This window comes from Clupea harengus, chromosome 17 (assembly GCF_900700415.2).
Source record: "Clupea harengus chromosome 17, Ch_v2.0.2, whole genome shotgun sequence".
In the NCBI taxonomy this organism is placed as follows: domain Eukaryota; kingdom Metazoa; phylum Chordata; class Actinopteri; order Clupeiformes; family Clupeidae; genus Clupea; species Clupea harengus.
The window spans coordinates 5,917,305-5,941,089 of record NC_045168.1 but is presented as its reverse complement, the minus strand read 5'-3'; the positions used below and the strand labels follow the sequence as shown (position 1 = coordinate 5,941,089).

The 23,785-nt window shown below is 45.3% G+C and overlaps 1 protein-coding gene across 1 annotated transcript in view; it reads left to right on the top strand.

The window, feature by feature from the left end:
• The window catches only part of ctnnd2a (catenin (cadherin-associated protein), delta 2a), a 308,508-nt gene that overhangs the window by 130,243 nt on the left and 154,480 nt on the right, over window positions 1–23,785 (top strand). The window contains 4 exon segments of the mRNA XM_031583814.2: window positions 9,657–9,691; window positions 11,354–11,470; window positions 15,924–16,147; window positions 19,860–20,439. Of these exon segments, the coding sequence (XP_031439674.1) occupies window positions 9,657–9,691; window positions 11,354–11,470; window positions 15,924–16,147; window positions 19,860–20,439 (956 nt within the window).

The window sequence follows — 23,785 nt, the reverse complement described above, 5'->3', positions numbered from 1 at the left end:
TTCAAGATAAATTGCCTAGCATGTAGACTCATTTCAAGATGATGGTGCTAGCATCTGCTGAATATAAGAACCTTTTTCTACATATTGAGAAAATAATTCTTAAATATTTGGGTATATAGGCAAATTTACTTGTTTTAGTGTAGCTGTACTGATTTCAAGATAAATTGCCTAGCATGTAGACTCATTTCAAGATGATGGTGCTAGCATCTGCTGAATATAAGCAATTTTTTTTACATTTAGAGAAAATAATTCTTAAATTTTTTTGTATTTAGGCAAATGTACTTGTTTTAGTGTAGCTGTACTGATTTCAAGATAAATTGCCTAGTATGTAGACTCATTTCAAGATGATGGTGCTAGGATGTGCTGAATATAAGCACCTTTTTCTACATATTGAGAAAATAATTCTTAAATCTTTTGGGTATATAGGCAAATGTACTGGTTTTAGTGTAGCTCTACTGATTTCAAGATAAATTGCCTAGCATGTAGACTCATTTCAAGATGATGGTGCTAGCATTTGCTGAATGTAAGCACATTTTTCTACATATTGAGAAAAAAATTCTTAATTTTTTTTGTATTCAGGCAAATGTACTTTTTTTAGAGAAGCTTTACTGATTTCAAGATAAATTTCCTAGCATGTAGCCTCATTTCAAGATGATGGTGCTAGCATTTGCTTAATCTAAGCACATTTTCCTAGATATTGAGAAAATAATTATTACAGTATCTAGGCAAATGTACTTGTTTTAGTGTAGCTGTACTGATTTCAAGATACATTGCCTAGCATGAAGCCTCATTTCAAGATGATGGTGCTAGCATTTAGTGAATATAAGCACGTTTTCCTACATATTGAGAAAATTATTCTTAAATATTTTGACAAATGTACTTGTTTTTAGTCTGGCCACACTAGTTTTAGGATATATTTGGGTTCTTTTAGGCTAGATATTTTTACTTTTTTTTTACAAAGTCTTGGTAAGTCAAATCTTCCTGTTCTGTTGGCAGATAATTTAGCTTATTTTAAGTGATATATACCCCATTTTTTTATTTTTTTTATTGTTTTTGAAGGCTGTTTTTTTGCAGTGTAGGAGAAGAGTCCCAGTCCCCAGTCCCCTATAGGAGAAGCCTCTCACTGATGCCTCCCTGTGTGTCTGTGTCAGAGGCTCAGAGGGCTGGGTGTGAGAGGAGAGGGGTCATGAGAACCCTGCACTCTTGTTCCAATCCTCCTCTTTCAGATTACACACACTTCAGACCTTTTTTGCTTTACCCTTTTACACTTTTTCAACTGCATTTAGTTCCCATGAATCAGCCAGTTAAAGAGTGGGGTGTGTCTGCCCTGTGCTGGAGCCCAGCCTCGCTGTAATCAGTGCTGGAAAGAGTCCACTCCGTTTAAGTCCCACAAAGAGGTGAATGGCAGCTGTTGTTATCTGCGCTTATACCTTAATGGCGCACACACACACACACACACACACACACACACACACACACACACACACACACACACACACACACACACATGCTGAGGCAGCCTCGCCTGCTGTTCACACACAAACTGGCAGAAACTCATTAGATCTGCTGGGCCAGAAGTAATGTGTCACTCTCTTCAGTCTAGCATATGCCAGTATGCTATGAGGTCATGTCTTACACACATACACTAACACAGACACACACACACACACACACACACACACACACACACACACACATACACTAACCCTTTTATCTTTTATCCATAAGGGACAATCCACCCAGCCTCTTCTCCTCCCTTTAACTGTCATTGATTGGACTGTGGTAGATTGTCTTTTCGGTAATCACCAAATAATTGGAAAGTTTCAGTTATTAGCCCAAGAGCTAATCATTAGCGTGTAAGTGTTTCTTTGGGTGTACAGTAATTGTGTAGACTTAAGCCCAAAGACCTGGTCTGGTCCTGAGCGCCTAAAGAGGGTGATCGGGTCACCCGTCAGGCCTCACTAAACGATTCTGATGTAAGGCGAGAAGGGAGGCAGATGTGTCTGGAGGAAGGTGAGAATGGCCAAATAATTTGGGTGTGTTAGTATGAGTGTGAGTGTGTGTGTAACTCGGTTAGCGGACCACTCCGTTTCACCAGGCTGCACCACCGAACACCACCAAAGACTCTCAGGGGACATCTAGAACAGACATTACAACACCAGCCAAGCACTCATTCCATTTATGCAGCAATCAAATGTGTGATTTACATGGTGTGTGTGTGTGTGATGGTAGTGGTAAGGTTGTGTCATTGCTTGTGTGTGTGCATGTGTCAGTGTGTATATGTGAGTGTGGGTGTGGGGGGTGTTTGTACATGTGTGTCTCTCTGTGCGTGTGTGTGTTAAGTATATGTATGTGTTGATGTGTTTGTGAATTTGTATGTTATTGTGTGATATCTTGGTTAATATGAAATTCTATGATAATTCTTTACCTATAAAGAATGATTAGCTATGATTTTGGTGTGTGTGTGTGTATTGTATTTGCCTCTGTGTGTGTATGTGTGTGTGTGTGTGTGTGTGTGTGTGTGTGTGGCATGCATGTATTTGCCTCTGCGTGTGTGTGTGTGTGTGTGTGTGTGTGTGTGTGTGTGTGTGGCATGCATGTATTTGCCTCTGTGTGTGTGTGTGTGTGTGTGTGTGTGTGTGTGTGTGTGTGTGTGTGTGTGTGGCATGCATGTATTTGCCTCTGGGTGTGCTTGTGTGATGTCAGCATGTGCGTTAACATGATGCAATTAAAAACGGTGTGCTGTTATCACAGGTGTGCTTGGCGCCTCTCAATCAAACTGTCAGAGCCTCGTTGCCTGCCTCAGTCGTTTACGTTCAGCATGAATGCGTCCGTCTCCCCGCTCACAGGAGGCGGGTGACAGCGTTTCAAGCACACACTCCACACAGCCAACATCCCCCCCCCCCCCCCGACAGCCGGGGAGCCACGCGACCCGACAGAGCTGAAAAGGAGGCTTGATTTTTGGCGAAATGCGACTCTTGGTGGCTCACTCAAAATCCTGCGCCGCACCCGGCGTAGCTGCAAGCTCGCCGTTTTTTTTTGTGCCATGACACTCGTTCTGAGTCGGTGCTCCAGCGAGCACAATTAACGAGGAGCACATTTGCCCTGTTTGTCCCGCGCTGTCTAAGATTAATTTGGCTGGCTTTGTGCCCAGGAGGGTGTTTGGCTAAATAAAATGACCTAAATAGACACCAAGAGTAGCGATGGAGGGAGGGAGGCCTTTGACAGAGTTACAGCACTGTGAAGGCATTCATGTTAACAATGTGTGTATGTGTGCGTGGGGGTGTGTACATGCAAGTTTGTGTGGTAATGTCTGTGTGTGTGTGTGTGTGTGTGTGTGTGTGTGTGTGTGTGTGTGTGTGTGTGTGTGTGTGTCTGTATGCTGCATGACCCTCCTCAACATCTGGAGTCAGTAGCCCATGTCATGAACTGCTGTAGCACTCTTAAAGGGCTGTATATTGACAGACATTACAGACTTGTGGAGCTGATAGCTGCACAGACCCCATGCACAGAGGATGAGCAGATGCATAAACATACTACTGTCCATTCTGAATGGTATAATTCTTCTGTAGACACCTTCTCTGGGATTGCAAACACACCGGATATCTTCACTATTTCTCAGACTGACAAAAAAATGCACCTTCGATCTGTTTTTGGAAGAATCATGCTGTGTGTGTGTGTGTGTGTGTGTGTGTGTGTGTGTGTGTGTGTGTGTGTGTGTGTGTGTGTGTGTTTGTATGCTGTCTGATGCCTAGGGGTCGACCGATTATCTGGTCCTTAGATAATATTTTCATTTTTTTTATATTATCTGTCATCTGTATACTTTTATCTAAATTCCCGATTTAAAAAACAGAAAACTTCTTAAAGCGATTTGTGTACTATCCCCACACATCTCTGTCTATGCTGTTGGTATTGCTATTGGTTTGGCTAACATCCGTTCCACAAAAATCCCTCTTACGCCAAAACAGACAACGTTATCTGACCTTGAAAATCAAATGTTTACTCCTTTAGACCCGCTGCTGGAAACAAGGATGGAGAGGATAGTTGTGCTCATAACGCTTCAGCAAAAAAACAAGCTTGTGATATAAAAAAAGGACTTGTAATAAGAACTAATTGGTACACGTTTCTATAAGTTGCAACAGTTTGACACAGCACACCCACATTTGTTTTTATTTATTTATTTTATTTATTTATTCTTTCAAATAAAACATTCAAAGAAATTTCCCCTGAAGCAATTCTGAATAAGGCTACAGTCGTCATTTAAGCAACCGTTCACACCATTAAACCTCAGCTCACTCGAGGCTGCGTTATGTCAGAACCTTGCGGCAAATCTGAAAATACTCTCTTGGCTTCATCATCATTATGGAAGCCGAGTTATTCAAATAAAAATTCACAGCACACAGTTTGCACTCCACAGTGTTTTCGCTAACTTTATCCCGGTAGGCTACCCTCCTTTTGTATGAGCTGTCCATTTTTCGCAGACATGACTGATGGGGTCCTGTTTTCAGAAAATGTCTGGACATATAGGCTGGTTTTAAGGTTTGATATTTCAACAATCATGCAAATGCAGCCTAAATGATGTAGTAATTTGCTTTATTGCCGTGATTGCCACCGTTTGTCTAATAATTGAATGCTTTGACATAGCGATAGGCATCTCTTGCATAGCGAAAATGAAACACCTATAGAGACATTTACCAAATGTGGTCCGTATTGTAGCCTATATTGTCGGAAGAATTGTAGTCTTATAATTCTCAATTCAACTTGCCCATGCAAATACACTAACAACTAGGGCTGTCAATCGATTAAAAAAAATTAATTAATCGCACATTTTTAAATTAATTAATCGCGATTAAAAGTTTTTTTTTTCTTAAGACTAAATCTTATTATTAAACAAGTAATCACTTCAGACAGCGTGTATTTTAGACACTGTTGTTTAATTGTATTTTTTTTTAACACAATGGTGCCCCTCGACGGTAAATCGTAAGAATTTCCCCTGAAGCAATTCGAATCACCTCAATCAGCCCACTGTCCTCAACTATGTTGATGGGCCGACAGTCACTGGCATCCTAAATGGTAACCTTTTCACGGACTGGTCTAGTTATTTTCCTAGAGAAGTCGTGGAATATGGGTTGGCGATCATCTAACCTGGGACTGCTTTCTGTCAGGTGCTTTGCATTAAGGTGATAGCTAAATTCAGCCTGACAAATGCTACATACAACTTTAGTTTTGTCGATTGTTCCGTCATTTTGGCTCTTAAACAGAGACTTTCCGCCCAACAATCCCTCAGCTCTCTCCATCTTCAACTACCGCAGTGGTTCTCAAACTTTTTCTGTCATTCCCCACTTTGAACAAGGGGGGCTATTCAAGCCCCACCTGTCCCTCATCCCATAAAATGGTAGGCCAAGCCCCCTACTTACGGGCTACATTGCCCGAGGGGACACAGGTTCAAGTCTGGCCTGATGTAATTTCCCAATGCTCTCCCCACCTCTTCTCCGCCTCGCTTCCTGTCATTTTTTATTTTTTTTCAAAGTTGCGTTAATTGCGTTAAAATATTTGATCGCGTTAATCGCGGCCGCATTAATCGCATAGATTAACGCGTTAACGCTGACAGCCCTACTAACAACACATTTTTGTTATCTTCTATTCTATTCTTATTCTTTATGAAATCTGGTAATGGATTCAAAGAATAAGATAATCAAGCGCAGTGCTTTCTAAGAATTCATATTGTCAGAGCCTATTTCTTTTCACTGAAAAAAAAATAAAACATGTTAAAAGCATTCAATTATCGGCCTGCAATATGACTCTCTTTTTGTCCAAGATAATCATTGTCGTATCAGCCCTGAAAAAAAAACCATATAAATCGACCCCTACTAGATCAAATCTGGATGTAGAATAGATCTGGGGTGTACCTGGCTAATCTGGTCCAGATTAGATTGGGGGTTCTGTCCCACAGTCTTCTTGGCTGTTGCCCATCTCTGATCCCTGGAGCTCTGGTAGGCTTTCATCCCAGGAAACCCAAATGTGCAACAGTATGTCTGCCTGCCTGAATAATAACTGGGTCGTTAGACGTTACTCCTGCTGCACGCGGCCCGTCATGTTTGTGTGGCCTCGGAGCTGTTTCGTTATAATTATTCACTGGCGGAAGACTGCACTGCAGTTCAGGTTTGCTCACAAATAAGCCTCTGAAGTTGCCGGATTCAGGCATGTCGTTCTCATTAATAATCGAGCTCTCAGTGTCTGTTTGGGAGCATAAGGCATCAGAAGTCCCTCTTCTTCTGAGTCACCGTTGAGGGCCAGCGGTACTTAACTGGGCCTCACTTTACACTCTGGACGAAGTGGTCCATATTTTACACCTCGTCCAGAGCAAACAGTTACTCTCAGACTTGTGGCTTTCAGAACATTCCTGGGCACAAGTGGAATTCTGCCTCAGGAGTTTATGCTTATTTGGTGTTTACTGATGTAAATTAATGTTAATGTTTTAACGCTAAACTGATTAAATAAAAATAAAAAAACATATTACAGAAATGCTAATTCTTAAACTAAGACTCTGACAATGGATGTACAGTTCACAGGACACCTAGTGTCAATTATATAATACATCAGTATGTATGATTTCCTCACTGCCCCTTCATAATAGCTGACTCCATGCCAGATCAGGGCCAGACCCACCCCAGAGCCCACCGCTATGCATGGCCTTCATGCTAGAACCAACCGCTTTGCATGGCCTTCATGCTAGGACCAACCGCTATGCATGGCCTTCATGCTAGGACCAACCGCTATGCATGGCCTTTATGCTAGAACCAACCCCTATGCATGACCTTCATGCCTCACATACTATGTACAGTAGCCGTTATGTAAACACCACTGATCAATGTAAAAAATGATTCAGGTGTACACCCACACAGATATTCAGTTTACCCTTTTCTGACAGGCGCTTGTACAGTGTAGCCCTTCACACGGTGTGTGTGGCCGTGATCATGTGACCACGTGTCAGGGGTGCACCTCATCTTTGACCTTGTCAGCCGTCAGCGGTGTCAGCAGGCAGCCGGAGCGGTGAGAACGGGCGCGCTGTAGCCTGTCTGTCTTCTTTACGGCTCAACCCCGGAGTCCTTGGGAAGGACCTTGAGTTGTAAATATGTGCCGTCAGTCCAATGTCACCCCTGTCGCCTGGCCCCAGGCCGTGCTGTTCTACCCGCCAGGGCCCCGCTGCGGCTGGGTCGCCATGAAAGAGATGAATAAATAATTTTGATTGCCCGGCGATGGGGAGAACAGAGCACAGGACGGGGAGGACGGAGGGAGATGGATGGGTGTTGCTTTCTGAAGAATACTACAGGGCTCTCCCTCTCTCTCTCTCTCTCTCTCTCTCTCTCTCTCTCTCTCTCTTTCCCTCACTCGCATTCCCTCTCCCCCTCTCTCTCTTTCCCTCACTCTCATTATTTCTTCCTCTGCTCTCTCTCTCTCTTTCCTCACTTTCATTCTCTCTTTTTGTCCGTCACTCTCATTCACTCTTTCTTCTCTCTCTCTTTCCTTCACTCTCTTTCAGTCTCTCTCATCATTTTTTCTCTTTACCTCATTTACTGTCTTGCTCTCTATGTCTCCCTCTCTATCTCCTTCCCTTTCTCTCTCCTTCCCTCTCTCTCTCCTTCATCTCTATTTGTTGGTTTCTCTTGCTCTCTCGCTCTCTCTGATCATTCCATCCCTTCTTTATTCTTCCTTCTTTATTCTTCCTCTTTGTGTTTCTGTCTATCTTGCTCATCCAGTCCCTCTCCTGTTTCTGTTTGCTTTCTCACTCAGTCTGTGTCTGTATTAATCTTATTACATACTTACATTTCCCTCTTAATCTCTCAATCTCGCTTGAACACACACACACATGAACACACACAGACACAGAAGCACACACTCACTCACATCAGCATAGCCCCCCCCCTCACACACACACACACTCTCTCTCTCTCTCTCCATCTTTTTCTCTCACTGTCTTCTGTCTGCTTGACACACACACACACACAAACACACACACACAAACACTGTGCGAACTGTCTGAGCTCTGCTTCTGCCTCCCCCATTGCTGCCATGTCATGGTGTCTCCACGGAGTGTGTATACTGTATGTGTGTGTGTGTGTGTGTGTGTGTTTGTGTGTGATGAATAGGCAGTGGACACACACACTGAACCCTATTAACATGTTGTGTTGGGGCTGCACCGGTGATTTGTCAGCTTGCGCCGCAGCCGCCAGACAAGCCTACAATAGATACACACACACACACACACACACACACACACACACACACACACACACACACGCACACACACACGCGCAGACACACACACAGATCTATATACCTATTCCCCTACACATACTGGTACAGTGGAGGCCTGTGAACCCACAGTATGGAGGGTCTGCAGGTAGAGGAGAGAGTGGGGGTGGTGGGGAATGTCACCCAAGCATGCCTACAATGATTCAGCATCTGCAGTATGTGTAAACACACACACACACACACACACACACAGACACACACATATTCACCCCCCCACCCCAACAGAAAAACAAACCAGTTGGTGCACGTTGGTGCACTATTCATGTACACATTCAACCACAATCTCACACACACACTCACACATACACACACACACACATCCACCCCCCCTCCCCACCCATACACACACATATACACACACACACACACACACATACACACACACATATTGCAAGGTCCTCACTGTCTACAATTCACTTTGGCATTGATCCCCATGCAGGCAGCTCAATAATCCACCCAGGGCTGATTTCCAGGGGCCCCATGCTGTGTCATTTGTGTGTTCTGCACCCTGATTTCCCTCATGCACATCCGGGAGAGTGAGGGGTAATATTAACGGAGTTACCCCTGTTTGCTGACCTCCTCTCGATGAAGAGCACTGGATTACTTACCCCTCTCTCTCCCTCTCCCTCTCCCTCTCCCTCTCTCTCCCTTTCCCCCTCTCTCTCTCTCTCTCTATCTATCTATCTATCTATCTATCTGTCTCTCTCTTTCTCCTCTCTCTCTCTTTCCCTGGCTCGTGACTTGCATCGCTGATGTAGTCCTAGTTATCAGCTCCCAGCATAACGGAGTGGGCAGGGGAGACACCCTGTAGCACACACACACAGACTCACACACACACACACAGACTCACACTCACACACACACACACACACACACACACACACACACACACACACACACACACACACACACACACACACACACAGTGTGGGCAGGGGAGAGACCCTATAGCACACACACTCACACACACACAGTCACAGACACACACACACGGAGTGGGCAGGGGAGAGACCCTCTATCACACATACAACAAACCCAGCTGCTGAAACGCCAGCCAATTTTATGCCATGTTACGCATAATAGCAATATAGCATGCAATTAAGCCCTCTCGGGAATCACTCCTTTTCATAGAATCTCTCTCTCTCACTCTCTCTCTCTCTATCTCTATCTCTCTGTGTGTCTATCTCTGTCTGGTCTGTCTCTCCTGCTTTTGGCAATCTGGTAATTACCTTCTAAAGTGCATTGTATGATTATCTTTTCTGAGTGTGTGCTCAGTGTTATGGGATCTCCCTTTCTCGTTTAAATCTGTTTTCTAAACACTGTCTCTGTTTGTTTTGCAGTTCGTCAGAGGAGCAGTATCGCTGGAACACTGAAGGTAAAGGCCAAGCTGTTTTATATGTCACGCATACCACACACTTCATATTCATATTCATTCAATGGTTTTAAAGCAAGGCAAAGCAAGGCCTGGTCCACACGTACACGGGTCGTTTTTAAAACCAATATTTATCCCCTCCGTTTCAAAAAAAATAAATTAAAATATGTCCACATATTAATTTTTATAAGATTTCTCTGTACACACAAGATCACAACATATCGACATCCATGTGGACAAGACCTAACTCTCCGCACTAATTCAATTCAATTCAATTCAATTTTATTTATATAGCGCCATAACAATACAAGGCGCTAATAACGTTCCCCAAACCCGACTCTAGTAAAGCAAGTAACTCTCCCCACACACACCTCTCCGCAGCACCCTTTTTGAACCACGCTCCGAGTCGTCGCATGAAATATTTGCGGCCCATATGGCGTGTGTGTGCGGCAGGCCTGGCGTGTTATTCCCAAAGCAGCCGTATTTGGAAGTACATTAGGCATGCGCTTCTCCTCATGAGATCAAAGAGATACCTCCCTCATCCAGAAAATAAGCTCCTGCAGGTGCAGACTGGATCTCATTTGAGCACATATTAAATCTGCCTTATCATTGATCATTTCCTTATGATTGGCATTCCAATGAAATAGATGGTGATGCGTGACGGCATACCAAAATTCACTCCTTCAACTCCTCCTCCTCCTCCTTCTTCTTGTCTATCTTTTGCCTTCTCTGCTGCATTGGTTTAATGGTATGATCAGCATTGCATTTTCTATTTTCTTTTATGCAAAGGTACACTGTGCTAAATCTACCCACAAATAGGTAACTGGAATAAATCAAATAATGAAACCATCAAAAGAAGTGCTGAGAACTCGAAGCACCATGGAAACAGCTTCTAGTGTTCGTGGAACGGCAGTGCAATTTGTCAGAAAACATTTGTGCAACCAGTGAAAATCTGAATCCGATTAATCTGGAAGCACAGCTGGGTGTCAACTTACGTCTCCTGCAACCTAAAAGAGTATCAGAATAATAGGAATAGAATATATATATATATATATATATAGATAGATATATATAGATATCATAAAATAATATATATATATATACATGTATATAGAAGGAGAAACAAGGTTTCCTCTCTTCTACTCTTCTCACAGTATTGTATCCCCTAGCCAAATGTGGACTGTCTCTCTGTCTGTCTGTCTGTGTGTCTGTCTGCCTGTCTGTCTGCCTGTGGGGTTTTAATCTTAAAGCCACTCTCTGATTATCTGTGTCACTGTGTTGCTCACCCTTTGGTGAAGTCGGAGACAGGGTTTAATGCCAGTGCCCGGCCTTATTGATGGCGCTACAGTTGAGAAGTTAATCCTTTGTCTTAGTGCAGCTTGTGTAAGACCTCAGCCTCGCTGGCAAGCAGAAAGAGGCTCAAGGGGAAGGAAACTGCTCTCAGAGGAAAGCAGATCAGGAAGGTGAAACTGAGCACATTTTTTGTTATCTGCCAAGACAAGTTTTTTTTTTTCCTTTTCTGAGAAAAAGTTCCGTGCAGTTCGCGGGTGAGGGGGTGTAGAGGCTAAAGGAAGGGTGTGTGTGTGTGTGTGTTTGTGTGGGGGTGGGTAAGTTAGGTAGGGTATTCTGATGGTGTTTGTCTGGTGTGTTGTATTGGATTTACAGATGGACAGGAAGACATCGAGGAGGAGCTGAGCACCGGGCTGGAGCTGGTGGACTCTTGCATCAGGTCCCTCCAGGAGTCGGGGATTCTCAACCACCAGGATTACACCAGCGGTGAAAGTAAGCCCGTCCAGCTCATTACTCCTAGTTTGCAGTCTGTGTGTGATGCTGCATGTTTTCGGTGTATATTTGGCTAATTAGCGCCTCTGAAATGTTTTTGGTGAGATTCCCAATTCAATCCATTTGGATATCTTGTCATCATTGAAGTATACTTGATAAAACTCGTGCTTTCTCTCGACCTTGAGGAAAGATATGAAAAGGAAATTAAAATGTCTTGCACTACTTCGAGGCAGTAAAAGCCTAATGTTACTTTTTCCTGCGCTGATGAACTGCAACTAGTATATAATATGGCTGTTTGAATATTTATGGGAGGATCAATGTGGGCTCATTACCATTCTCAAGTCAAATTGCTGTGTACTTCCAGGCTTTTACAGTGCTCTCAATTGTGCCTAACGACTTGTGATTCGGCGCCTCTTAAGAGCTTTGCCACCTCTAAAGCATCCGTGCTTTTCACGCCGGTGAATATCCGGCCTTCTTTTAAACCTCACAAATCCCATTCCCGCTCTGTCTCTCCAAAGGCCAAAAATAAGATAAAATGGAAAAAAGACCAAAGAATAGCCCGATTGATTATATTTGGGCAAATTGCCCAATTGCTGCATCTGTCAGGGCTCTTCTGAGAGGCCATTGTGCCCAGGCCCACTCCATGTGGGTCAAGGACCTGTTCTGGCAATCATAGCTCAGAAGGGAGGTACATTTTCCTGCATTTCTAAAAAAGCACCCTGGTTGACACTAGTTGAGGCACTCTTCTGCCGCAAGAGTCTTATCTCCAAAAGCCTCATGCCTGCTATTTATAATCAAGGTCTGAGGACAGGGGTGTGTGGACCTCACTTTAGACAGAAAGGGGGATCAGGGAGCAGTGACTGAGGGCTTATGTGTGTTCTTTTTCTACTATGCCTTATGAAAACTGACCGGTAGAACGACCAGTCCACCTGAAGAGAAACCCCTTTTATAATAGGTGAAATATTGGTCATGATAAGATCAAGTTTTGTTTGTGAGCAGTCTGTAGTTTGCTTGTGATCAGGCTTATCCGGGCAACACAGTCACGTACGTATTCAAAAGGTTGTTTGATGTGTGCACTATTCTTTAAAAATATTTGGAATGAGACTGAGACAAAAATGCTCAGTTATTCATCATATACTCTCCTTTGGTTTCAATGAAAAATCAAGAAAGATGATACTGAACATGCACTGACATGACTAAGGTGGACATGTTGTTTAGCATGTCACTGCAGACGCTGAAACTGGGAGTACTCCTCCTCACGTTGCTAATGTATGTGTGTAGGAGACTAAAGCATTTTTAAAGTACATCCAAAGACACCCTTGGAGATTTGTAAAGGAATTTCAAGTACATTAAACAAAAATCAAACAGTGGTAGCTCTGGGATATTGAAATCAATGGTGGTTTATCCGACTAGAATGGAAGTGGGATGTTCTGGAAGCATACGTGAGTCATTGTGTTCCGAGGAAACACGGGCTCTCCGAGGGGCTTTGATGGGCGTGGGCAGCTCTGACGTTTCTCCTCTTTCTGTAAGAGTAAAGTGCCTTTCAATTATTTAGCTGATCATTCAGTGAATCAGGATAGATAGCTTTTGTGGAGGAGTCCATTGCACAGATGTGGCCAGGTGTACACAGACCTTTTTCTGTCCCTGTAGCAGTCAGTGTGCAGTATTTTTCTATAAATATAAATATAATATAGGTGCAGGGATCAATCCTTTGTCAACTTGCACACTGGGATGTGTCTCACGTGGCGGTGTGTTTGCTGAAGTGTGTGTGTGTGTGTGAGTGTGTGTGAGTGTGAGAGTGTGTGTGTGTGTGTGTGTGTGAGTGTGTGTGTGTGTGTTTGCTGAAGTGTGTTTGCTTTGTCTTCAGCACGGGGCCCACCTCTGTAGCTCTGTCACCAGTGACAAAAATGGACTTGTGAGAAAAAATGAGTTTTTAATCAGTGCGCAGAAGCATTACGAGTCTCTAACCCTCACAAAGTCCACTGCTTCCACATGAAATATTCAACCCCACTGAGTAATAACACAGGTCATGGACCTAACCGCCGCTGAGAGGGAACCCCCCCCCCAAGCCTCTCATAATATTTAACGCTCAGGCTGACTAGTGTCCTTCCATTCCAGCTGAAGAGGTTGGTTGGCTTATTTCTCTTAAGGACTGGGAGATTCCCACTGAAGGTCATGGTAGCAGACCACAATTGGTCTTTAAAAGGTTGTCGGACATTTTGTTGGAGCCAAGGGCATGCATTAAACATTTACCACCAGCTATGCCCTCTCCCACTTCAGTCCTCCTGCTGTTTTCATGTAGTTCTGGCTGATGTGGTTAAGTCTGGCGGTAGCACTTATAAAAGGTGACTGTCGGAGCCTGCGCTGGGACACGACTGGAATCTTTATACTTGATGTGTGTAAAAAATGGGAAGTATAAGGAACGTTTTATTTTGGACTTGGTCCAAAGAACAAGTTTGATCATTGATATTGATATGACTAGAGAAATGTTAACATAACATGCTAGTGTAGTATGACCTCGAGAGATTGTCTTTGTTTAAGATATTTTGTCAAGAAAAGACTGTCATTTTTGTTATTTAATTTCATATTGGTTGGAGAGTAGCATGTTGCATAGCTAATTGTACTGCTTCAGAAACATTTTATGAATTAGTGGCGGTGTGTTATTGTGAATACAGACACAGAGAGACATAAAGGATCTGGATCATTTCTTTTCCTATTTTCTACTGCATTCCAGGCCATCATTGGTGTCTTAGAGTAAATTATGCAGACACAGATTCTGTTGCTGATGTGAAAGTGATTTAATTATGTGTGTGAAGAGAGGCAACGGGAATACCTCTCACACACATACTCACTCACACACTCACATTCACACAAACACACACACACACACATACATTCACATTCACACAAACTCACTCACACATTCACATTCACACAAACCCACACACACACGCACATGTGTTTACACACACACACACACACACACACACACACAAACATGCACACACAGGCATGTGCACACATACACACACATGTTTTTACACACACACACACACACACACACAAACACACCCATCCTGGTGATGCCTCTCAGTGTGTGTTGTCTCTGCAATGGTGATGCTGATCTTCCCAGTACCACACGATCACATCTCACGCTCCGCTGTGGCAAACATCTGCCAGCTGTATGTTTTATATATGACCTACCTTGCATGTTGAAGGGCATTATGCCAGTTTAGTATGGAATGTAGGCTATATGCAAGTTCTTAACCACAGATTTATCATGCAATAATTAGTCATGACAAGTGTGATGGCTATGTTTTTATAAAACCTTTTCCATATGCGTTCTCTGATTAGTTTTGTCAGCCGCAGCATCTCAGGCGTTAGCAGGACACTAAGTTTGATGACACAAGTGTTTCTTGTGTTTGATCTCCTGCTTGTCTCTGCGCCTCTGAAGCCTGGGACTTGTTCACAGTGGGAGACTTCAAGCGTACTTTTGTTCCCTGGAAATCCCATTTCCCAAAACGTGACAACAAGCCTCATCTTCATTCGCTTTTTTCTTTTCATGTCTTTTTTTTTAAGGACAGGGGAGGGATAGGGCATTATGAGGTGAAAGATGGAGGAAAAAAAAAGGCGATCATTACTTTCATAGTGCTTCACAGGGCGAGGCCTCTCTGGCTGATTGAGACTGATAGTCCAAACATGTTCCCTGTGAAAGCTACATCCATTTTGACGCGGCTCCTGACAAATTCCGAGAGTGCTGATGCAATCTCCGGGGGCTGGCGGGATGCGCCGGAACACCACTCGGCCTCCCGAGGCGGCTAAATGAGACGACCCTGATTAGCCTCCTGGCTGGCCTCCTTTTGACAGCTCATAGCGTGTGTGTGTTCACTAACTCCTCCGCTGCGTGCATCTCCTCTCTCTCTCTCTTGCTCTCTCACACACACACACACACACCTCTGCTTCTGCCTCTTGCTCTCTGTCACACACACTCGCACCTCTGCTTCTCTCTCTTGCTCTCTCTCTCTCACACACACACACACACCTCTGATTCTCTCTCTTGCTGTCACACACACACACACCTCTGCTTCTTTCTCTCTCTCACTAGCTGTGTGAGTCTTCTCTGTTACTCCCTCCCGCAAACCCCCACCTCTCTCTCTCTCTCTCTCTCTCTCTCTCTCTCTCTCTCTCTCGCTCTCTATCTTACTCAAACATCTCTGTCTCTCTACATCTCTCTCAAGCCTTCAGTCCCTCTCTCCCTCTCTCTCATTCTCTCTCTCCTTGTTAAACCCGCTCTTCCTTTCCCTCATTGTCTCTCTCTCTCTCTCTTGCTTTCTCTCTCTCTCTTCCACTCCTCATCTCTACCCTCCTCTCTCCCCTCCCCTCCTGATAAATTATGTATGCCTTTTCTGCTTGACTGAGGGCTGCTTTCCTGCCTGCTCCAAATTGCTTTCAGACGCAGGACCGAGCCTCCTCTCCCAGAGCTCACTCCAGCTCAACGCTGCTCCGGACTCCGCGCTCCACTACTCCGCAGGCTACCATAGTAACCAGACCCTCGCTCTGAGCGACACCTCGGCGGCAGCAGCTGCCTCAGCATCAGGACCAACTCCAGCACAGCAGCAGCAGGCTCCCTCATCTCGTAGCGGGCAGGTTGGAGGAGCTGTTCACAGCTACAACCAGGTAAGCTGCTGAGCTTCTCTCCTCTCCTTTCCTCTCCTCCTCTTCTCGCTCCCCCACGATCCTCTCCACACATTGCCTTCTTTCTTCTCCTCTGATATCCTCCTCTCTGATCTCCTCTCTCTTCTCCCCTCTATACTATGCTCACTCACCCCTCCCTCTCTCTCTCTCTCTCTCTCTCTCTCTCCATCCTCCCCTCCTCGTCCTCCTGCTCTCCTCTCTCTGCTGCACTGCTTCAGCAAACCCAGGTGGGAACGCGTTGGATGCGCGCGCTCCACTCCCACCTCTGGGAACAAAACTAGAGCACCTCTCAATAATCTCGATTGGAAACAGCCCATCTCTTCTGGAGCAAAGCCCAAAAAAAATAAAAACCTGATGTCCCGAGGTTAACTTTTTAGAAACCAATTTAGATTCAACAGAGGTTTCTCTGTGGGCTTGTTAACCCACGGCATACGTGTGATGCACATGTGCGGTTTGCAGGTGAAGTGTGCTAGCAGGTGAGGGTGTCCATGGGGGATTGCTACGTGTTGTTGTTTAATTGAATCTGGGATTTACACTCTGTGGCGCAGGCCTGTTGGTTTCCCCTCAGACTCTGACACTCTTAGGGCTAAGGCTTATTAGAGGATATCCCACATGGGGCCATTTTTAATTATTCATCTCCCTCCAGGAGACGCTCATTTCCCCCCCTCTTCACACAAAGTTTATTTTTTTCACACGAGCTGGAGAGCACCTGCTACTAGCTACAACCCTTCGCCACCAGATACTGTTCCTCTTTGCAGGGCATGCATTTCACTCTGCAAGCTGAAACTTGACTTGTAATACAGAATCAAATAATGTATATTAAATGTGTGGATGTGTGTGTGTGTGTGTGTGTGTGTGTGTGTGTGTGTGTGTGTGTGTGTGTGTGTGTGTGTGTGTCAGTGTGTGTGTTTGTATTTTATCATCTTTTGGTGCTAATTAATATGGTTAGCGACATTTGCAGAGCTATTTTTGTTGCTGTGAATGACGGGGGATAGGAAGCAATTTGTTTGAAGCAACGCTTGTGAAAGTTGGTGTCGGGATGAACACAAACACACACACACACACACACACACACACACACACGGCCACAAAGGAGCACAGGAGCAACAGCTTCATAATGACACATTCCCTGTAGTCCCAGTGCTCTTCATCTCGCTGGAGTGCAAGTCAAGCTGAACCAGGACATTCATTTCCCTCTGCAGGGATGGGATTTCTGCATTAATACAGACAGACAAAGACACAGCAAAGGGATAGGCAGAGATGGAGATGGGAGCCAGAGAGCCAAAGAGCCAGAGAGTTTGCCTCTCATGCTGCCTCTTCAGAGAGAGGGAGGGGGGGAGGGAGAGACCCGGAGACAGGGAGCATGGCAGAGAAATAAAGGGGAGAGTGAAACTTTCTCTCTGGCGCTGTTTTTCTTTTTTTCAGAGAGATAGAGGGAGAGAGAGAGAGAGAAAGAGAAAGGGAGATTTTCCCTCTGATGTTTTTCCCTTCTAATTCAGTTGAATCTAGTTCAATACTAAAGGCCCAGTCTACTACATCTCCATTGATTCCTTCCCTCTCGCTTCCTCTCCGCGTCTCTGCGCCAGGATGGCCCTGGCTGGCCCTTGCTGGGGCTGGGGCTGGCTGGAGATGGGGCGATGCTTGGCATGCTGGAGTTATGTTTCTTGCTGTCAGGGCAATTCTGTGCGCTGTGTTCAGAAGAGGCCGGGTAGGGCTACTTCTGGATGGGTTTATATAACGCTTGCGTATCAGATAGGTGCTCTTATGCAGAAGATATTTATAACGGCGCAAACCCGGCTTGTTCCCTAAATAATTCATCCACAACTGGCACATGCAACAGTTTCCTTCCCATAGATGTGTCCGTGGACCTGCTGAAGGGGGGAAAAGACTACCCTGTTTCAGTGAAAGAGAGAGAGAGAGAGAGAGAGTTTTTGAACATGAAGCCAGCAGTAGAATCCACTGTGCAGAGCCATGCACACCGCAGCGCTGCAATATAAATCACACAAAACTGCCAAACAATAGTGTCTTTCTGCTGCGAGACTGACGAGTGGAAGGAAGACATGCATGTTTGACACAATACCACTGACCAGTCCTCCTGGAGTTCTCTCACACACTATACTACTGACCAGTCCTCCTGGAGTTCTCTCACAGACTATACCACTGACCAGTCCTCCTCGAGTTTTTCTCAGGAACAAACCCCAAAGGCTTGGGGAAGACAAACCTGGAAGACAAAAGCAGTGTTTGTTATTTACTCAGCCCTCTCACGCATGTTTTTTAAATAAAAATTAGGTTATTCAGAATGCGTCACGATGTACTTATTTGTGTCAATTTAACTCGAGGGAAACACTGGAAGAACGAATAGTAAAATGTTTAACTGGATGTCGCAGCGCATTTGGATCTTTCAATTTGTCTGCTCTCACCCTGCAGTCAGCCCTAATACTCATCCAGACACACACACGCACACACACATACACAAACACACACACACATACACACACACGCACACACACACACACACACACACACGCACACACACGCGCACACACACACACACACGCACACACACATGCACACACACACACACACACACAAACATACACACACCCAGCCCTTGTTCTCTTGGTCAGGCCACCCAGCCCTTGGTCTCTTGTCAGCACTGATTTCAGCGTCCTCGCTAACCAACCATGATGTCACCAAAGCAGAGGCAAATATTTAGGGAACATTATGCATTCCTGAAAAAAGAGAGAGAAAAAAAAACCTTCTGAGACAGTCATGCGTACAAATCACAGAAAGACATTTTGCTCGAGACTCTGCATAGACATAGCATAATGAATGCAGGAAAAAAGGGGTTTTAAAAATAACTTAATCCATTTGGAATAAGATTAATCAGGTTTCATGGGCTGTGCAAATGAGTAATAGTGGAACCAACTCTTTATTGTAATCAGCGAGCATCGTTCCGGTGATTACAAAAAAAAACCTGACAGGAGAAAGAGATATTTATTTAATTTCAATACAAAACAGCGCAGCTAAACTGCTGGAAGGCAGCCAGGAGACAAGCCTGCTCCGATGCCCTCTGGAAAAAGCCGTACTCTCGCCCCAAACAGAAGGTGTGATCCCATGAGGAATTACAGCATATGGTTTCCTGTGTATCAGATACACTGTGCATTGTGCACTGTAATTTATGAGGAGTGACAGAAAAGTGTTTCATGCCGCAGTTGTTCTGGGTTTAATGTTGTCAGTTCACGCAGGGCAAGACTTAAAATGCTATTGTGATGTGTTTTCATGGAAACAATCAAATCTATTATTCAACTATTATTCAACAATGTTTGTGAAAAATAGAGCTGTATTTGTTTTGCTCTGTCAGTTCACTTGGGTGAACAATGATAGTACATATTGAATAAGCACTAAAGGCTTACGTCTTTTCCTAAAAACGTAAGGTATGCTCCTTCAATGCTAAGGTGTGCTCCTTAAAGCCTAAAGTATGCTCCTTAAAGGCTAAAGTATGCTCCTTCAAGTGTAAAGGTATACTGAGGTGCAAAGCTGCATTCTTTAGTGGTGTGTTAGCCTGGCACTGGCCATATCCATTGCCACAGGGATCGTTGTTGCAATGCCACTGTAACTCTACGTTGACTAAGTGTATATGTTTTCTGTCTTTGTGTGTGTGTGTCTCTTTGTGTGTGTGTGTTGGTCAAAGGTCACCTCCAGCCGTGCCGCCCAGCTTGCCACCGGTGGCGGCGATTCAGCCCAGCCGCTGTCTCAGAGCCATGGCAGCGCGTTCCACCTGCCGGAGACCCAGCAGCCTTCAGTGGGCCTGTACTACTCCAGCAGCACCCTGCCTGCGCAGCGCGTGAGCTCCCCGCTCTCCATGCAGACCCTGGGCTCCCCCAGCAAGCTCCAGCTGCAGCAGCGCCACGGCTCTGGGTCCGACGCCCCCAGCTACGCCACCATCCAGCGCGCCCCGCCTTCCTCCTCGCCCAAGCAGTCGCCGGCACGGCTGGCCAAGTCTTACAGCTCCAGCTCGCCCATCAACGCGGGCTCATCGCACCTCCACTCGTCGCCCTCGCCGCTGCGCGTGGCCTCGCCGCCCAACAGCGTGGGAGGACTAGGCGGCGGTGGGGGGGGGCCCTCGTCCTCGCCCATCCACCAGATCAGCTCGGGCGTGGGGAACTACGCCACGCTCTCTCCCACCAAGCGCTCCCTGCATTCCTTGGAGGAGTACAAGTTCTCCCAGGAGCTCCGCGCCGCCACGCTTCAGAGGCCTGGCAGTCTCGCCGGTGAGCAGCACAGATATCACAGGCTTTTGATACGGCACAGGTCTTATCCAGGTCCACACCAGGTCATGACCAGATCCTATCGAGTCTCAACCTCTTTTCAACCTAATCTGCAGTTTCAGTGTTTTTTGGTCAGTATGGCTGCTTCACCACCTGGCAAAGTGTCACATAGGACATAGGACTGCCATGGATTTTGAATCACTTCTCTCCACCAATGCCGTCAGTGGCTCTTAACAGATACGTTGAGACATAGGGCTCTAATTTCATTGATGGGCAATGCGGCTGGCAACCCACAGCGTCCGCTGCTAATGACCTAAAGCTAATTTAATAACTTGGTCAAATCAATTAGCTAATTTCATAACATGAACAGGATTCTAAGGGCAAACATGGGTAGGTCAGCGCAATGCTGGAGTGTGTCCAAGCACAGAGCATCACCTTTTCTATTTAACCTTCTCAATGATTCATGTTGGGCAGACCTCCGCTGATGTAAACTGTGCCTTTTTTGTCTGCCCTATTGTAAAGCAATTATTGAGCTCTGTGTGACCATTAATAAGGTATGGTGGAAGCATTGTGATTGGCTGATAAAGAATTACTTCATTGCCACATCCACTAATTACTCAACCCATTTATGATTGACTGCATTTATGATTGATGCCTGATTTGTGTTAATGACATTAGCAAATGTAGGTTTCCCCACCTATTCCCACTGCACAGCTGCTGAGGTGCGAAGCCCGTTCGCTGGGCTTGTTGCCCTATGAAATTAGACTGTTACTTGGAGGATTCAGACGAGGCTAGACTAGTTAATGTTTGGTTGTGCAGTTTGCCAAAATGCTGGAAATGCTGACTCTAGTTGACCCACATTCTTTTCCCCCTGCTGTAAGATATATTTCAGAACTCGTGTGTTCAGCATGAATGGCACATGAAGAAGACAGACAATGAGGATAAAGTGTTCAGTGGAGTTGTCTTACGTTAACAGCAGGCCATTCCAAATCCAGTCCAGAGTCAGCTGCCAGTGACGGTAGCCAAGATGCATGGAAGTGCTTACCTAATCACCAACTGTAGATGCTCAGTGTTGTTATCATGGACAAGCTGCAGACATGCTTCAGTAGTTTGCTAAATCTGTCCCCCTTCAGATCTACATGTTTGCCTGGAGTTTAAGTTTGATAGCACCTGACGCTGGATGCTACTGACAAACATCAAAGTAGAAACATCAATGGCTTTTTATTTGAACTAGGTAAATACCCAGGAGGCATTTGGTAAATAAGTACATTACGGTTATACTGTATGTTGCATAATGTTGAGCACATTTTGTAGTTTTTTTGTGCAGAGCAGGATGTAAGAAAAAGACAGAAGCAACTTGGGACGTGTGCTGCTTTTTTTTTTAGTGCATATTTTCTTTATTTCATGTTGCTTTTAATTTGCCCAACTTTACTGTACGCCTGGGGAGGCCAGTACCTCCTGGCATGCACCCAGTACAGTCCTGAGACAAGATCTCATCCTTTGAACGAGTGCAGCACTTTGATATGAGGACTCCACTGTCTCCACAATGCTCAGCAAGACATCAAACACGTCCAGAATAGCAATGTGTTTGGTGAGATTCAGACTGGTAGGGGGAGCTGGGTTGGGGGCGGGAGGGTGGAGTTTGAGGTAGTTTTTAATTAGCCATGCCTTTTTATAAAAGGAATTTAATCTCTTTTTCCCTACTGTACTCCTACTAATCTAAATAATCATAGATATACATCAGGTCTGATGTCAAAGGGTGTATTTCCCTGCTGATACTGAATGTTAAAGAGGAAAATAATTAAAATATTCCCAGCATAGACAAGCAGAGCTATCGGTTCTGAGTCATTGTTTGTGTTGTCACACAAGAGGAACCGAATAAACTCGGAAGAACATAATTAATTTAGCTGATTGAATCCAAGAAATACACAGTGAAACGGGAATACGCTTCACAGAAAGCCCTGTACACAGTTGGTGCTCTGGAGGTTGGTCATAGGCTACTATCAGCTCCTGGGGATGACCAGGACTACTAGCCAACCCATGAACATCAGGTCAGAGACCAGCTGTGGGGGTGGTGGCAAAGGGGTAGACATCAGCTATCTGAAGTTAGCAAAAGCTGAGTCTTGATTAGATTAGATGCTTAGATATATGCAATGATGAGAGAGAAAGTCTTTTTTGTGTAGGCAACATCCACATTTAGGTTTTGAAGTGTAGTTGAGGAGTTATTAGCTAACCCCTGGACATTTCTAAAAACAGAAAAACTGTAAGATGGGCCTGTTTAAAGATGCATAGCCTCATGCTGTTTCGGGCTGGACCAATGAGTGATGTTGGATACAGAATGAGTCTTCCTGGTGGACTAATGAGTGAGCGATGTAGGATACAGAATGAGTCGTCCTGGTGGCAAAACCTTTGCCTGAGCTTACAGTTCTCCCATTTGACCATTTGAACTGCAATCGGAGAGAAATCATTACATGTCAAGAATCTATTTGATGCTAAACTTACTACACACTCTGTCAGCCTGTCAGAAGTACGGAGTGACAAGGGAGACAAAAAAAGGCAAAGGCAGTCCTCCCCACTCAGATCCTTTCTCAGCTCTGGCTCTACCGACCTCTTCCTGTTCGTCACGTGGATCTTTTAGAAAGCACACGCAGCAGACCTACACCTTTGCTACTGTGTCTTACAGCGACAGCAGCACGTGCGCCTGAAGCTGGCAGAGACCCCAGTTTGTGCTGTCAGCCAGCCTTGAGCACCGGGCGAGGGAAGGGGATTGGGCGGTGGGGCGGTGTAGGGTGGGAGGCAAGTGGGGGGGGCTGGGTAGGGATGGAGGTTGTTTCCAGCTTTGGTTCATGAATCAGATCCAAGGGTGATCATGGCTAAAGGCAATTACAGCAGAGGAAGGTGTACTGAGCCAGCCCATTGTTTCTGGGGAGTGGGGGGGGGGGGGGGGGGGGTTGCTGCATTAGGTCTTCCTGTCTTTGATGATGTAGTGTTTGGGGGCCTTCGACTGCAATGAGAGCCAAGCGATGTGTGTGTCGTTGGGCCGCAAGGATACTCAAGTGTGCGGGAGGGAGGAGGTCGTCATACAAAGTTACTAACGGAGAGACAGAGAGAGACCTGTGCGGCCGGCAGGATCTGGACTCACAGACTGGCCGTTCACACCCACTGCTGACACGAGCCATGGACTGAATATGAGAATGGTGTATCGCAGAGTGTTCTGTCGTACAGTGGTTGGGTTCTGATCTGATCTGGATCTCATCAAGTTGCCAGATCCTCTCCAGACTGAGCTGCTTTTGAAGTCGGAGGTCATGCAGTCGCAACAAAGCCTAGCATGGGAGGCGTCATGGTGATG